Source organism: Penicillium samsonianum (genome assembly GCF_028829775.1).
Source record: "Penicillium samsonianum strain IBT 33392 chromosome Unknown utg000005l_segment0_segment0, whole genome shotgun sequence".
Taxonomy (NCBI): domain Eukaryota; kingdom Fungi; phylum Ascomycota; class Eurotiomycetes; order Eurotiales; family Aspergillaceae; genus Penicillium; species Penicillium samsonianum.
In genome coordinates this window covers 827,997-844,315 of record NW_026643263.1, presented here as the reverse complement: position 1 = coordinate 844,315, position 16,319 = coordinate 827,997, and the positions used below count along the sequence as shown (strand labels likewise).

Here is a 16,319-nt window from a genome sequence, read left to right as displayed (position 1 = left end):
TCTAATTGCAACTGGCCTGCAGCAGCTTCTTAGGTAGCACGCTGATCATATTTCTCCCCAAGTCCCTTCAAAACGACCTTCACCAAGCCTCCTAATGTACCTGCTCGGTTGATTTCCACCGTAGGAATTTCCACGCCCAGAGACCTCCGTAGCCAATTCCTAACCTCTATGGCCATGAGGGAGTCCACTGCCATGCCCGCCAATACCTCAATGTCATCTGCGGAATCTGACCCTTGGTCATGCTCCTGTCCCGTAAGGTTATGGCTAATAAATCTGCCCAGTTCCTTCATCAACGCGACCTCAGTCTCTCTTTTGCTGGTCAGCGAGGGATCTGCTTGTATCTGAGCAAGCAAGGCCTTTAAGGCATTTGTATGAGGTGATGGATCCCCGCCAATCCCAGCACTGGTAGACTCAAGGTTGGGATAAATCGAAAATCGAGCGTCGCGTCCACCGAGGAAGATCTCCTTGGGGAGATCAGCCCGTCGCCTCGTGTGCGCAAGTCCCATTGCCATTGCCCCGCTCGCGTTAGAACCACTAACCGGGGATATATTGATCGCTGCAGCGAGGCCGTCAATCACTTCAGCTTCATCGAGCACATGCAGCGCGATTGACTGTACTCTCTGGAGGAACCGGGAGTTGCGACTTGCGGCACCCACATCTCCAACCACTCCAAGGTGCAAGATAGAAGAAGGGAGTCCTTGCTGCCGTCGATACCGGGTAAATGCTTCCAAAAATGTAGTTGCGGCTGCATAATTTGCCTGGCCAGTATTGCCACATACCCCGGCAATTGAGCCAAACACGACGAAGAAATCAAGTGAGTGTGCCCATGTGGCATGATGCAGGTTCCAGGTTCCGGTGACTTTCGGAGCCAGCGCGGCCTCCCACTCCTCGTGGCTCATCTGCAAGAAGAGCCGATCCTAATATGAGGTCAGAGATTATATGCTGTGTTCGGCACGGCGTTAGGGCGAGAAAGGGAGAAAAAGTCTTACGTTCAAGTCAACTGCCATTTGGAGGACACCAGCGAGGGGTCGCGTGCATGTGGCAACAGCCTCCTTCACATCCTTGAGATTCGTCACATTGCCTAGCACACAGATAACTTGGCAACCTTGCGCCTCAAGTTCCCGAATAAATGCTTGATCCTCCTCAGATTTGCCAGCTGACCGCGAGAGGAAGACGAGCTCTCGCGCATTCTGCTCGACCATCCATGTTGACACGGATCGCCCAATACCACCGAGCCCGCCAATGAGCAGATAAGCGACGTCGGATCGGAATGTCGGGAATGCCTTTACAACAGGGGGAGGCAAATTCTCCACGGCGGTTGGCATACGCACCAAAATCTTACCTAGGTGAGTGCCTGCTTGCATATACCTAAATGCACTGACAATATCGACCGCATCAAAGATTTTAACAGGTTTGATAGGTCCGATTTTTCCTTGGCGATACCAGTCTGAAAATGTTGCCAGGGTGCTGCGATGTTTTAGTTAGCCTTTAGTCCCCGAAGATCCATCTGGAACAAACCTTTTGAGGATCTCTGGAGTCTCCTTGCAAACCTGGGCAAGGTCAACGCCGAAAAATGCTCGGTTGGCTTCGAAAAGGCTCATATTAAGCATTCCATGACTTATGAAGTCACGCTTTCCCAGTTCAACCATCCGTCCGAACTTAGCAACGCATTCCCACGAAGCGTGTAGTAAGTTACCAGATAACGAATTAAGCACTACATCAACTCCCCGCCCATCGGTGGCATGCATGAGGTCTGGTTGGAAGGACGTATTGCGAGAGTTGAAGATCCGTTCTCGAGGTAGACCAAAATGCTCCATCAAATGTGCTACCTTTTTGTCATTGCCGACAGTGGCATATATCTATATTGACTGATGATCAGCTCCTATAGCCATATAATTCACGGGTAAGTGGGCTGACCTCGGTACCGACAGCCTGGCACACTTGAAGAGCAGCCAGTCCGACTCCGCCGCACGCGGAATGAATAAGAACGGACTGTTATTATGTCAGTTACCATCACTGGCCGAAGAATAAAATAGTGACTCGCCTGGCCCTTCGTTAAAGCACCAATCTCAAGCAGTGAATAGAGAACAGTGACATAGGCTGTCAACATCGTAGCAGCATCTGCCATTGACAGCCCCTGCGGTAGCTTGATACAAGCTTCTTGAGGCACTACAACGTTTGAGGCCAGAACCCCGGAATGCATCAAGACGACGCGGTCCCCCACTCTAATATCCGTGACATCAGGTCCAACTTGAAGCACAATACCGCTGCCTTCGAGCCCGAGATCTTCTTTGTTTCCGAAAAATCCCATTGCGACCATCATATCCTAGAATATATTAATGAGCGAGCTGTCCAATATTAGCATGGGATGAGGGGAGCCCACTTTGAAGTTCAGTCCTACATAGTCCATCTCAACTTCAACCTCCCCATCGTTCAATTCATAGCATGCACCTTTCTCAGCCCAGTGTAGTGTATCCAATAGCCCGTATGTCGTGAGAGTTAGCTTTCGGGACGCATCTGATTGGGGCGGACTTGCGAGTTGCTCGACGAGAGGTGTCCAGTGGTACCGGCCGACCTTTATCTCCCCTTCATGCAACGCAAACTCATACTCTGGATCAGGAAGGGAGTGTGCGCGGGATCTCTGTATCTTCTCGCACACTTGGATTACGGCCTTTGCGCCCGCCGCGTCCCATGTGGGAATCTCCAGAATTGAGAGATCAAGCAACAGCTCCGCCCGTAAAGTGCGGGCGAGCCCATGGATAAAGCCAAACAGTGGGTCGGAACAGGTGTGGGAGGTTGATTGCGTGACCCACAGGATTTGGCATTCTTGCACTTGTTCTATGTAGCGTTGAAATACCTCATAGTCATCCTTCGGCAGGGAACCTATTGGGGATCCTTCAAGATCCAGCAGTGATACCATAAATTTGCCTTTGGGTGGTGCTTGGTGCAAGGTAGTCCAGTTAGTGGTGTAGCCTTCGTCGCGGAACAACGATTCAACATCGCTTGCCCACTGGCATGGGGAAGAATTTCTTGTCAGCAACCAGATATCGGTAGGAATTGAGATCTCGTCAACCGGTCGTGACAATATGCTGGCGGATATATGATATGGCGGCTTTTGATCATAGGCCGTTACATCTGCTCCAGTGAAACCTGCAGCTCGTAGCTCCCGATCCCATCGCTCGGGTGAGATATACGGTTGCGATGATCGGTCATCATCCTCACCGAGCCACCAGCCGGGGAATACACCCTATAAGATATATAAGCAAAACAAATATTAGGACAAGACAAAGCCGACACCTACCATTGTGAAATTTGCAAGTAAGATTTCTGTATCCTAGTTAGTTTCGTCCTCCAAGCTTGAGGGGTTTGACATACCCGGGCTAATCTCATGGAGTAAGAAGCGACCTGTGGGCTTTAAGAGACGATGCACATGGCAGAGTGCGGAGCGAAGAATGGGGGTAGCGTGGAGAACCTGGTGGAGAAGGTAAGTTAAACACTGTTGGCTGAGGCATAATATCAAAAACTCACATTAGAAGCGATGATTAAGTCAAAACTATGAGCATCGAACCCTTGTTCTAGAGGATCTAGGGTAATATCAAGAACTTTGTATTCCATGCATTGCTCATGTCCGAATCTCTCTGTTGCCGCAGCCATGAAGCCCGAGGAGATATCAGTAAAAACATACTGACTATACATACGTTCCCCACTCGTGGACTTGAGAAGTTCTAGAGCCATCGCGGTTGCAGAACCTGTACCTGCCCCGATCTCAAGTACTCGTAGACCCGGGTTGGAATGGCAGAGTAACGGTAGGAACGGCTTCCAATCGGCATACTGTGTGTGCGCAGCATGGAAGTGGTGCAGCAAATTGTCCTTCATGAGAACCTCCAATGGGCTGCTTTCTCCAGACATAAACGCTTTGCAGTTATCGAAGACGACCTGTATGCAATCCGCAAGTGGAGCATCAAAGGTAAATTTGGTCTCTGCGAACACCTTCTGTGCCATTTCCTGTCTATCTGCAGAACTCAATAATGCCCACTCAGATGACTCTGGGTAGATGGGTTGTTGTCGACTTGATTTGATATTGAAAGCTGCGTCTAGAATGAATTTCCTCCATTTTGCGAAATGTGATGATGCTTGTTCGACATCTCGAATTTGGTCCGCCGTCTCCAAAACAAACAGCGCGGATAGCTGGCCCAAGGCTTTGATGTTCATGGCCTGTGATGTATAATGGGGTGGTGTAGACAGAAGTGCTGTTGAGGGTAAGAAATCAATGTCCGATTTCCACTCAAGCTGGCTTACCGAGCCCGCGGCTCCAGATCCAGAATCTATATGATCATTTTCCAAGGCAAAAAGGTAAGCTCCTTGAATAGAGAGGACCACTTGATCACCAAGCATGGCAATGGCATCGCCCAGCTGGCCGTCCCTTGTACCGTTCTTGGTTCGGGCGCTTGCTGGCATAGGTGGACCCCCCGGGCCAACGAACAAAGAATCTATCATAGCTGGCACATAAATTGTTGTGAGATGCCGCAACAAGCCCTGAGAACAGGCCACACCCATAAGTTGGAGACATTGATCAATCGCCGTGGGATGCAGCGGATACCTGCTCCCAGGCAGCCCGCGGTTACCCAAGACAGTCGCAGTTGCCCTTGGCCCAGTGGGATCTGCTGTGATCTGCTCCAGGCCCTGGAACTGAGTACCGTAATCTATCCCGCTCCTTTGGAGCACTCGGTACATACCTTCAGATGGCACAGCTCGCTTATAGGAAGAAATCGGGAATGGCTCTGGAGGGTGATCGGACCCGGCTCTTACTTGACCTTGGCAGTGCAGGGTCCATCGTTCTCCGTCATGAACCATGATTTTGAAGCCATACCAGCCGGATGGGACCCTATCAGCCACTTCTACAGGACTGAGGCTAGTGACCAACTCGATCTGGTCCCCCTCGTAAAATAGTAGTGGCGATATAAATGTCGTATTACGCACTGAATAACTGTCGTTGTCGGGATGTAGCTGCTGGACCGCCTCGCCTACCATAGCGAAAAATCCAGCGCCAGGGAATGTGATGGTGCCTTGGATGACATGATCGATAAGCCAGGGCACATTGTCCAGCGTGACTAGATTGCGCCAAGAAGGCTCATGGTCGGTCGTATCGACGATCCGCGAACCGAGGATTTCATGATGCGGAAACTTGCGCTGCCTCCACTCCCTACTCAGTCGACTCTCACTCCAGTAGGCGCGATCATGTTGCCAAGGATAAGGTGGAAGGTCTGTCAATATGTTCCCCGGTTCGGTTATGCGTGACAAATCGACCCCCACGCCATTCGCATAGGCCTGCCCCGCTGTTCTGAGTAGCTGGCTTTCGACATCCTCGTCATATCTAAATAATGTGGGAATATAGACTGGTGACCTCGCTGCCAGAGTCCGGAAGATTTGTCGGAGAGGGGCGGCGAGGGCCGAATGCGGCCCAACTTCTAGGAAGACCGGAGTTCCAACAGCAGGTAGACTCTGGATAGCCTCGGTGAACAGCACCGGTGATTCCAGATTCTGTCGCCAGTATGATGCATCTAGTTTGCGAGGGTCAGTGATCGTGTCGCCAGTCACACTGGAACAGAAGGGAACCATTGCCTCCTCATGTTCGATATGACTAGAGATGCAATCTTCATATTCAGGCCCAATCTGTTTCATGTGGTCTGCAAGTAATATAAGCATAAGGCAGCCAGCGCAGGGCAGAAGGGAGCGATTTACCAGAATGATAAGCAATTTGAACCGTAAGCCTCCGGCACAGTGTATCTGAATTTGCCGTCTTGATGCTTTTGATCGCACTTTCAATAGAGTCTTTATCTCCTGATAAGGTGACACTATGCGGACTATTGTGGCAGGCAACAACCACTCCAGGTGTTAAGTACGGTGCCACTTCGCCCGGCGAAAGGCCAACTGCCACCATAGCACCTAAGCCTTCAAGCGGTTTTGCAACTTTCCCTCGATAATATGCTATAACGATAGCAGTTCTCATCGGAATGGCCCGGGCAGCATACGCGGACACAATCTCTCCACTGGAATGCCCGACAACTGTGGATGGCTCGATTCCCCAGCCCCAAAGAATGTTTACCAGACCAACTTGAAGCGCAACACAGAGAGGCTGAGAGAACTCGGCTTCGTGAACGCGAGAAATTGAACTCTCTTGGCTTAGTTCATCTAGAAGGTATGTTAGTCAAAGGATTCTCGCAACTTCAAGGGTAGGGCCCTCGATCTGACCATATAATAACCAATTTGGGGCATCAGGTAGCTGCTGCAGTGCTTCATCCATCCTTTTGATATCCTCCTTGAATGTTGGGAAGGTAGACAAAAGCCTTGACCCCATTCCGGGCCATTGACCTCCCTGGCCGGTGAAAACAAAGGTGACATTTGGTGAACTGGTGTTAAAGATCGAAAATGCTGCGTCATCTAGTATAGGGTTACTCGGCTGCACCACGGCGAAAGCCCGGTGGGCAAGATGCGATCTTCTGGTAGCTAAAGTGTACGAAAGATCATGCAGGCGGTCTGGGTGACTCTTTACATAGTCGGTGATCTGGCCAATGCGCTTGCGAAGAGTCTCTGCACTGTGCGCAGACAGGACCAAGAGCTGCGGGTTGGAAATTTCAAGCGACGAGTTTTGAAACTTTAGAGAGATCGGAGAGGCGGACTCCAGAATAGCGTGGGCATTAGATCCCCCAATACCGAACGAATTTACGCTGATCCTTTCAGGCCTGCCAGCAGGCCATGGGGTCGGTTCTAGTGGCACGTGGAGATTTGCCTTGTTGAAGGGAATTTGTGGATTCGGCGTTTTGAAATGGATATTGGGTGCGATGATCTTGTGTTCAAGTGACAAAATGGATTTGATGATGCTTGTAATGCCTGAGGCACCTTCAGAGTGACCCACATTGGGTTTGACCTACAACATTAAGTGATGAGATTCGTTATAGACAGCACTGCAAAAGATAATACTAACCGCCGTGATATATGTTGCTTCGCCATGGGTCATCTTTGCAACAACTGAGGCTTCGATGACATCGCCGACGGCTGTTCCAGTCCCATGGCATTCAAAAACAGGTGTTTCGTGGATCGCGTCGATCCCAGCAATCTGATACGCGTGTCGGATCAACCTTTCTTGAGATATAGGACATGGTTGAGAAAAGTTAGGGGTCTTGCCGTCGTGGTTAGTCACTGTGGATCGGATGACGGCGCGGATAGCGTCGTTGTCACGAAGCGCGTCCCGCAATGGTTTGAGATATATGCAGTTTATCCCTTCACCACGACCATAGCCATCTGCCTCAGCATCAAATGTATGAGAGATACCACTTGGTGATAAAACCATGTTTTTGGTCATGGCATCCGTCATGGTTGGGCCCCATATAAGGCTTGTCCCACCCACTAGAGCTGTTGAGCACTCTCCAAATCTAAGTGATTGACAAGCCTCGTGCAGGCAGACCAGGGATGAAGAGCAAGCTGTTTGGATGGTCATGCTGCGAAGAGTCAGAGATTTTTGACATAAAGACAGCGGACCGCACTCACCTCGGACCCAGGAGATCAAACCGATACGACACTTGGTTTGCTAGCGCGAAACCACCGGTGCCGATGGGATATATCTGATTCAGATGCTGGGGATCTTTATGCGACATCTCTAGCCAATCCTCCCCAAAAACACCAACAAAGCAACCGATTTTCTCACCGCGCCACTTGGTCTCCCCCGAGTTCTCCAGGCACTCCCAAACCACCTCTAGCAAGAGCCGTTGCTGGGGGTCCAGGCGCGCCGCCTCGTGGGGAGGAACGGAAAAGAACGAAATGTCAAAACAAGCTGGATCTTCTTGCAAAAAGAATCCCTTTTTCGTTTCGCTCAGATCCCCACAATCAGAGCTGCTAGACGCCTCTCTAGAGCAGCGCGAGGGAGGCGCTTCACAAAAGCCGTCTCGTTTGTTCACGAGCATTTCCCAGAATTCATCTCCACATCGAACACCGCCTGGTAGCCGCATTGCCATACCGATGACAGCAATTGGCTCCCCCAAATCCTCCTCGTGGTTTCTGCATGATGATTGTCCTTGTCCAGTTGTTGAGTCCATTTTCGGTCGAATGATGGATAGTTTGAGACTGGATCAAGATGGCTGCAGAGCAGACAAAACAAAGGTTGAACTAGGGTTTGAGCTCTGATAGCACAATGTATGGTTTTTTACTATCCATAAAATCCACAAGTAAATTGGCAATTAGGCCTAATCTACACACAATATGTACCTACATATCCAGGTTCTGCAAGATGCAAGAAACATATTTCCTCCGAAATCCTCCGCTACCGGAGGAATGGTCTGTACTTGAAAGGCCCCCGGTCAGATTGCCGGACACTGCAAAGAAACTAAATGCGCAAGTAGGTTCCAGCTTGGCCTCGGAAAACACTACTTTCTTAACGTTGTTCAACCCTACTCCAACCTAGACTACTTCGCGTATGTGTGACTGCAACACAACTAGCCACCGAGCTGCTATCTTTATATTACTTGCCATATTGAAGCACATGCATTAAAGAAACAAAAAAGCGGTCTTCTTAGAGGATTTTGTTCTTGTTAGAGATCTTGACCTTGCATCGCAAAGCAAAGCTCAGCCTGGGCATAGAATGTATCAGCCCTTCTGGTCGTGGTTTTCATCACTAAGATCTAGTATTACAAGTCTAGAACAATCAGAAGGAAAGTTCGGCCCAAAGGAGCTTACAACCCTCCGGATGTCCAACCCAATCTTCTACCCTCCGGGTGTTCAACGTGACCCACCATCATCTAGGTATTGGGGCTCTGGTGTGGCACACAAAAGGTACCTCGTGCTAGAGATACTATGAGCGATGACCGAGTACAACCCAACATCGCTTGAGGGGTAATTCTTCACGCCGATTAGGCTGTTCATTCCGTTATTCGAACCAAGACGCGCTATGGTGATGTCGACTATTTGTTTCGACTCTAACCTTTGCCGAGATTGCCGGAACTGGACGTGAAGAGTGAGGCCCAAAATCAAGAGAAAAATATCACCACTAGACATTAGCGCGGCTTACAGACATTATTACAAGTAGGTAACTGCAAATTATATCTGGCTATAAATCTTGTCCAATATTACTTTTATCCAGCAATCTGATTGGCAACAACCCAGTTAAATTCTCAGATTGTCCCAGGAGATTTTGTTAGTACAACATTGAACACGTTTCATGCGGTAAAGATGCTCATAAATCCTAACCCAGGAGCAGCAGACAACTTTTGATCAAGATGGACAGCGAATGGTTTCGAGGACAAGTCGTCTTCCTCACGGGGGCAACTGGGAATCTTGGTGGCTGTCTGTTATACAAGCTAGCCATTCAACTTCCAACCGCCAAAGTATTCGTGCTAGTACGAGGGTCTGTCCAAAAGGCAATTGAATCATGGGAGGAGTCGATGCCAGAGCAAATAGAGGATATTATCGCCACTTGCAAGATCCAGTTCTTCCTTGGTGACATGACCCAGCCTAACCTCGGTCTGTCACCCGACAATCTATCACGCCTCCAAAATGAGGCCACAGTGGTGATAAATGCCGCTGGTGATATTGCTCTATCTCGAGATCTCGCCGAGACTATACCAGTCAATTGCGCTGCTCATCTGACACTGGCTTCTCTGCTAGACAGTTTCACTCACTTACAGCACTTCCTTCACATATCAACGACATATGTCTCCAGCTTTCTACCTGACGGCGTGGTGAAGGAGCAAATATATCCTCTATACAAAGACCCGGTAGAGGAACTAGGGAGGATCCTTGTCACAGGTAAATCATCCTATACGGAACAATTCGCGGCTCCCTATGCATTGGCCAAGCACCTGGCTGAATGTTTGCTCCTGAGTGGTGACCACAAATTCCCCATCCTCATTGTGCGACCCTGTCTCATATCACCAGCCATTGAGGAGCCCTACCCGCTCTACGGCAGCGATGGCGCCATACCCGTACATTCCTTCCTCCAGATACTCCTAGGAGACTCGGAATATGGGCCTCTGAAGCTCGAGCAGACACTGCCTTCACACGCAGCCTGCAATGAGATCCCAGTTGACCTCGTGGCGCGCACTTGTCTAGCCCATGTTACCCAAGGAACGACGGGTATAGTCCACGCCAGTGCCGACCTGTACGTCTCTCGAACAATTGGGGAACTGCTCGAGCGCTTGCGCCGCCACGCACCAAAGGGAGCCGTTGAACAGGTACGCAAGACCAGGATTGGCCATGGGGAAGTCACGCCTACTGAGTTTTACACCATGATCCAACAATTTGCACGGGACTGGAAGATTGAAAGTACGCGATCTGCTCACCTGAAGCAGGTGGCGGCTCCGTTGGGGCTTGACCTTGGCAATCATGACCCGGAGATATTCTTTAAACTTCGTATCGAGCGACTGGCTAAGAGTTTTCTGGAAAAGCTGGAAAGTGCTAGTGTGGCGAGCAACAAGGTCTATCCGAATATCTCTTGAAAGGTGATGGCTAGGTTTTGTTGGCAGTATCGCCCACGACTCTCTTCGGCGGTTGGCATTGATGTATCAGGGTGAGCGCTTCTGTGATATTTCTTTTGACAACTTATAGTGACGTTCGTAGGGTTGCGCTAAGCCGAGATCCTTTCAATAAAGAAGAAACCAATAAGACGTGCAATAACGTCATAGCTCTCTAATGTTTAGAAAATCCAAGAATTTGTATGCTCACAACCTACGAACAACTCTTGTTCTGAGTATTCATGTCATCCTCCAGTTTGGGAGAGAGTTCGTTCCCCAACCGAAGTGGTACCCAACGAGCGATCTAGCCAGAGCTTAGACTGAAAATTTCACGTTCTAATCCTTCCATATAATTTAAATGACTCCTTAGATTCTGATCTCTGTAATTCCAAGATACGCCACCACCTTTACTGGCGAAAAATAATCAAGAGGGACAGCTGCGCCACAAACAACATTCTCAGCTACAATAACCAACAAATAAGGCGAGTGATAAGGAAAAGCAAGTATTTCGGGATTTGAGAAGACCGAAATAGCACTAATTAGAGTGTGCTGGCTATACTAACCAGAAATCCTGCCAATAGGGAAAACTAGCCGATGCAAGCCCATCCCCAAACAGAATAGCCTTTCGGAATGACCGTAACGTGAGCGACATGTGGCTAGATCAAATGCGATATTTCGCCTGTTTTATACGGTTTTAAAATTCTTCAGCCTGGCCCGGTTGATAGTGGGTTTACCGAAATGTGGCTCATCGTGTTGAATGCCCTCGGGTGAAGGAAGGTGGAGCTGAACCAAGGTCCAAGGTCAGGAATAAGATAGCGAGTTGAAGTGCTGCATGATAAAGAGAACGAGAGATGATCTGAAAGAGAAGATAAATACCTCTTCATAACCGCTGCTTTTTGCCTTTGCTTCTCATCTATACCGCTATAATCATCGACTTCAACAATGATCTCGAAAGTGCTGCCACCATGGATTCAGCCAAACCTCCTGCAGGTATATCTTGTATGGGTGGACGGTTGGCTCTTTATCTTGAACGGCCATGACACAGCACCAAAGCATCTCATCAGCTTGGACGAACTGGCTTCTCTTTTCGACGAAGAAAATATATACCAGTTGATCGATCATACCCGTTTGATGCAAGCCATCCACTCACTCAAAGAACACCTTAAGGATGGACGAGTCACATTTGGCGGACAAAGGCCCCCTTCATGTCAAGAGACGAACCTGCTTTCCGAACAATATAATCCCCAGGTCGAGTGTAAATGCGAGGATATCGAGCCCACCATCCTGCAACAAAATGAGTGTAACTCTGGGCAGCATAAATGCCATGCCATACGAAGCATGAAAGAAGTCATGGAAACAGTCATCGAGCGGAAAGACGAATGGCATAGCACCGGTATCTTTACACCAACGAAACTCAGACTCGCAGTCGATGAACTGGTAAACTCGAATACCGATATTCAAGAGTCTCCCAAGACATGCCAGGGAACAGACATCGTATCTTCCGCCCCAAGAATTCGAGCACCAGACCGTCGCCCAAACCCATCCGTTGACAGCAACCCCCGAATCGGAAATCAACTCTACCCGACCGCTGAACAACTCAAGATCTGTGCAGACGCAAAATACTTTGGCGTGATATCGTGCGGCGGAAGTCTCTGTGACGAAGGTCTCGCTCGCGCTGTGGCGGACTCATGCAACGACATCCTGATCGGCGACTACTGCGAAGCTGCCGATGCAGAGGGACTCGAGCTTCTCCAGCAGGTCGGTGCCGCGGCCATGTCATTCTTAAAACTGTGCAATATGGCCGGCCGGGTTACGGACTGGCAGTTTGATAACCTTTCTGCATATATCGTGCAGTGCCGGGTCCTCGGCTACTATCGTGATCATACCCGCTCTCGTCTGCCGGATGGCATCTATGGAAGTCGCATGACAGGTCTCGCGGTGCATCGGCACATCGATATTGCTGCTTTTCATGGAGTTATGACTGCGTCGCTCGGGACGGGTCAGGAGGTGACTGAGGAGCAATATTCGCGGATCGTCGAGGCAACGGTTTATATTAACGATTTTGTTGATCTTCGTGGTGATACAATGCGCAAGCAGCGTGAGAATGTCGTGCTCCGTGGAATCCGAGGGAGTTTGTGCATCTACCTCGATAATATGATTGGGAAGTGTTTGGATTCAGCGGCTGATGTGATTGAGTCGAGCGAACTGGGAGCGCTGGTTGTTATGGGGTATTGCAACTGGGCTATCATGTCGGCCCATCACAAAGTCTATGAGTTACTAAAGGGGATTCGACCAGCTCAAAAACAATCTGCCTGTGAATATGTGTCAGTGTCCCAGACCTTACGATATGAACGGCTGATCGAAGCGCTGAGGCCTTACGGTACCCTTGGCAATGATGGACCGCGTGTGTCGAAGAAGAGGATTGAAATGGATAAGACTTACGGTCTCTGCCAAGGATCTCCAGAAAGGCATCTCGCATGGCTTGCTGATGCTACTCGGAGCTTGTTACAGCCGACAACGCTGAGGCATATTGTAGATGTTGTTCATTTTGAGTGGAGCGGCGACGTGGGTGCTGTCGATTATTGTCCCTGAGCAACAGTATAGAAAATCTTGAATGATCCACTGCTCGATGACATGTTTTAGCACGTAGGAAGTCTGCATTTACAACAAATTGAGATGTCTGGTGGCGGGTTCACCGCTTGGGTTTCCACACGGACTTGGTTGGATATATAGTTGATCACCCTAACAAAATATATCGTACAAAATTTGATTCCTTTCAACAAAAATGGAATAAATCAGAAGAGATATCCATCTAAAATTGCGTATCTGAATGAAATGGATCCGAATGTTTCCGTGACTAAGTGGCTTCGCCTTCCAATGTTGGGAGACATTTTTCTTCGGACGTTCTCCGCCTTTTTTTTCTTCCTTCTACCCCAGAAACCCCCAGACTCTCCAGAATCCCCAGACTCTGCCATGAACATTCAACATGGAGGAACCAGTCCCCCCATTACGTCCTGAATCAAGAATGCCAGACACCTTCAACAGCGCCACCCCGCTTATCGAGGAAGAGGCCTTCTTATCGCCGGGAACATTCTCCAGCGCAGACGACTACGCCGCCAACCCCAGATTCCTCGAATTACAAGAAGAACTCCGCTGCGTACTCTTTTCCGCAGTAGCAAGCCTCGAGCCAGCAACCTACACATCCCCAGCTCCCTTAGAACCAACGGAAGGACCGCAGCCCCGACCCCCACGACAAAGCCTAGACTTCACGCGGGTCCTCTCAATTCCCAAAATCAGACTAATCTTCTACCTGAAGAATTGGATCACAGAATGCGCGCCCTACCTCGATAAATTCGATGAGGCGCGCCATTTCGGCGTCCACATTCCAATTCTAGCACAAGGCTCACCAGCCCTGTTCTACGCAATCCTCGCCTTCTCCGCGCGGCAAACAGAGCGGAAAGCCTGCCTGGACAAGGCCTACGACAGCCTCGAGCTGTACCAAGAGTCCATCCGCCTCCTGGCACCATTGCTCCAAGCAAAGGACCCCAACGTCCTTGTGACAGTATGCATCCTGGCCGTGATGGAACTAATGTCCGTCAGTCCGCGCGACTGGCGACGGCACGTGGAAGGCTGCGCCGCGCTCTTCGACTCGTTCAACGTGAACGGACTCTCAGGCGGACATCTGCAAGCCGTGTTCTGGTGCTATGCGCGCATGGAGTTGTGCGGCGCGATCATCTCCAACGGCGTTGAGAGTACAGTCCTCCCGCTGGAGAAATGGGTCCCGGCTATGCCGCAGGCTTCTTCGAAGGAGGCACAGGAAGATATCATCCGCGATTCGTTCTGCGAGAAGGGGCGTGCGTCCGCTGATATGCACGCAAATTGGGCGGTTTATCTATGCGCGAAAGCTTGCGACCTTTGTTGTCGTCGAACGCGGTACTTGGAGTTGGGCGAGGCGACTGATGATACGCGCCCGTTCTCAGAGCAGTGGAGTCGGCTTTGGGAAGAGCTGCAGTACTGGCTTGAGCAGCGCCCGCCTGCTATGCTGCCTATTAAGACTACGGGGATGGGCAGTGGGCAGATCTTCCCGGAGATTTTGTTTGCACATTGGGCAGCTATTTCTGGGAATCAGTTATATCATGCTGCATCTATTATGATGCTGGATATGAGGCCTGTTGAGAGGGGACCGCCTCCTTCCAAGCCGCATTTTTCGGCGATTTGGCATGCTCGCAGGGTTTGTGGAATTTCGTTGACAAATCCTCATAGCGGGAATTTGATCAATGCTATTCAGCCGCTTTACATTGCGGGGAAGTTACTCAGCCATCATAGTGAGCATGTTGAGGTTGCGAAGCTGTTCAAGATTATTGAGCGCACGACTGGGTGGGGTGCTTTGTGGCGACTCAAGGATCTTGAGAGAGCTTGGGGGTATGAAACGGGGGAGATTTCCGGTGTGATTTGAGGGGTTTGGCAAAAATGATACAGTTCCAATTCTGTTATAGCTCAGTGCCTTGCGTTTACTCCGACGAGATTGTGACCCTACGATGTTCGAACAGCAGTTCAACGACCGGCGAGCAAAATGCGAAAGAAGGATCACACAAAGGGTGAAACTGGTGATATACATTGCAACCGATCTATACACCCATCCGAGGCCCCTATCGGGGTGCAAGCTAGTCCAAAATACTTGCAACACAAGACAGATCCGTCTATCAAAACCCATGGACGGGTCCTACTTCAAACCCGCACAACTCTTGGGATACTACAGAGAGTGCATGATTCGATCCTCGAGCTTTTCAGCATCAACCTCAAACACATAGTTCACCTCCCGACCAACGTTGAGATGAAACCACAGGAAAATGACTCATATTCGACTAGCAATCAACCAGGGTGGTTCCACCGGTCGCCTCCATCATATTTAAATCAACATATCCCCTCATAATCACCACCATATTCTTGGCAAATGACGCGAAATGCCGATCTATACGCACAGCAAGCGCGATATTGGTCAATGCTCCAGCGGAGTAGATGGATACATGCCCGGAATAATTGTGGGCCATCTGCACCATGAAGATCGCGGCCGAAGTCGAGCTCTCCGGTCGGCCCGTGGAGAAGCCTTCCTTGAAAGCCTCCTTGACGATACGGTTCGGATCAAGGAAGTCGGTTCGTTGCTCTCGGGTTCCGAAGTCTTAGTCTCCGGCGCAAATTCTCCCTCCCAGGGCAGCTTGCCGTTTATCATCTCTCATTCCTGGAACCGGTTGAGCGTGTTGATCAGCGGCAATGTTGCGCCCGGGTAGACTGGAATGCAACTTGTATTTCCAGCCTACAAAGTCGCGACCGCGTGAAGCTCCACCTGGGGCTGCTAGCTGTTGCCCCGCCTGAGCTTTGATTTGGACTTCGTCATTGTACATTATCGCGATAATGTACGATCTACATCGCAGGTTACTATCCTACTAGCGACTAGGCCTAGAATTTCTATATCGCCATCTAGGGCTGTTAGGTACGGCACGAATTCTGCCGTACACCAATTATTGTCCATGATCGCGTAACTAGTATTTATCCCGAACATGGGGTACTGCAAGCCCGCTTGTGACGAAAGCGAGCAATTAGCTGCATAGCAGCAGAACTGATGTGGACCAATGCATTGTACGGCTAAAGAGGAAATGAGATCAGTACGTCAGACCGTTATATCACCTTTACACTTTGAGACAAATTCGAAATTCTATCTCAATCCTAGAATACCCCAAGAATGAACGGTCCCGAATACTAACCTTGAACAACAATTTGGTTTGAAGTCAATATCTTAACCTAAGCGAAGACGGTGGC

General features: G+C 49.8%; 5 protein-coding genes across 5 annotated transcripts; 3 read left to right on the top strand and 2 right to left on the bottom strand.

Moving 5' to 3' along the window:
* Nucleotides 1–29: 29 nt before the first annotated feature.
* N7471_009221 (type I polyketide synthase) lies at nt 30–8,093 on the bottom strand (the record flags this gene model as incomplete). Its single annotated transcript, XM_057281940.1, has 13 exons — nt 30–917; nt 990–1,467; nt 1,519–1,859; nt 1,918–1,992; nt 2,045–2,326; nt 2,384–3,247; nt 3,302–3,327; nt 3,376–3,472; nt 3,529–5,687; nt 5,743–6,192; nt 6,253–6,928; nt 6,986–7,499; nt 7,549–8,093. 13 exons carry the CDS (start codon nt 8,091–8,093, stop codon nt 30–32), a joined length of 7,395 nt encoding a protein of 2,464 aa, XP_057132823.1.
* Nucleotides 8,094–9,269: 1,176 nt separating this feature from the next.
* Nucleotides 9,270–10,487, top strand: N7471_009220 (uncharacterized protein; the record flags this gene model as incomplete). The annotated part of the gene is made up of 1 exon (XM_057281939.1): nt 9,270–10,487. The coding sequence occupies one exon, from the start codon at nt 9,270–9,272 to the stop codon at nt 10,485–10,487; it is 1,218 nt and encodes a 405-aa protein (XP_057132822.1).
* A 957-nt stretch (nt 10,488–11,444) lies between these two features.
* N7471_009219 (uncharacterized protein) lies at nt 11,445–13,094 on the top strand (the record flags this gene model as incomplete). Its single annotated transcript, XM_057281938.1, has 1 exon — nt 11,445–13,094. One exon carries the CDS (start codon nt 11,445–11,447, stop codon nt 13,092–13,094), a length of 1,650 nt encoding a protein of 549 aa, XP_057132821.1.
* A 433-nt stretch (nt 13,095–13,527) lies between these two features.
* Nucleotides 13,528–14,958, top strand: N7471_009218 (putative C6 transcription factor; the record flags this gene model as incomplete). The annotated part of the gene is made up of 1 exon (XM_057281937.1): nt 13,528–14,958. One exon carries the CDS (start codon nt 13,528–13,530, stop codon nt 14,956–14,958), a length of 1,431 nt encoding a protein of 476 aa, XP_057132820.1.
* A 409-nt stretch (nt 14,959–15,367) lies between these two features.
* N7471_009217 (uncharacterized protein) lies at nt 15,368–15,732 on the bottom strand (the record flags this gene model as incomplete). Its single annotated transcript, XM_057281936.1, is given in 2 exon segments — nt 15,368–15,625; nt 15,637–15,732. 2 exon segments carry the CDS (start codon nt 15,730–15,732, stop codon nt 15,368–15,370), a joined length of 354 nt encoding a protein of 117 aa, XP_057132819.1.
* Nucleotides 15,733–16,319: the final 587 nt, after the last annotated feature.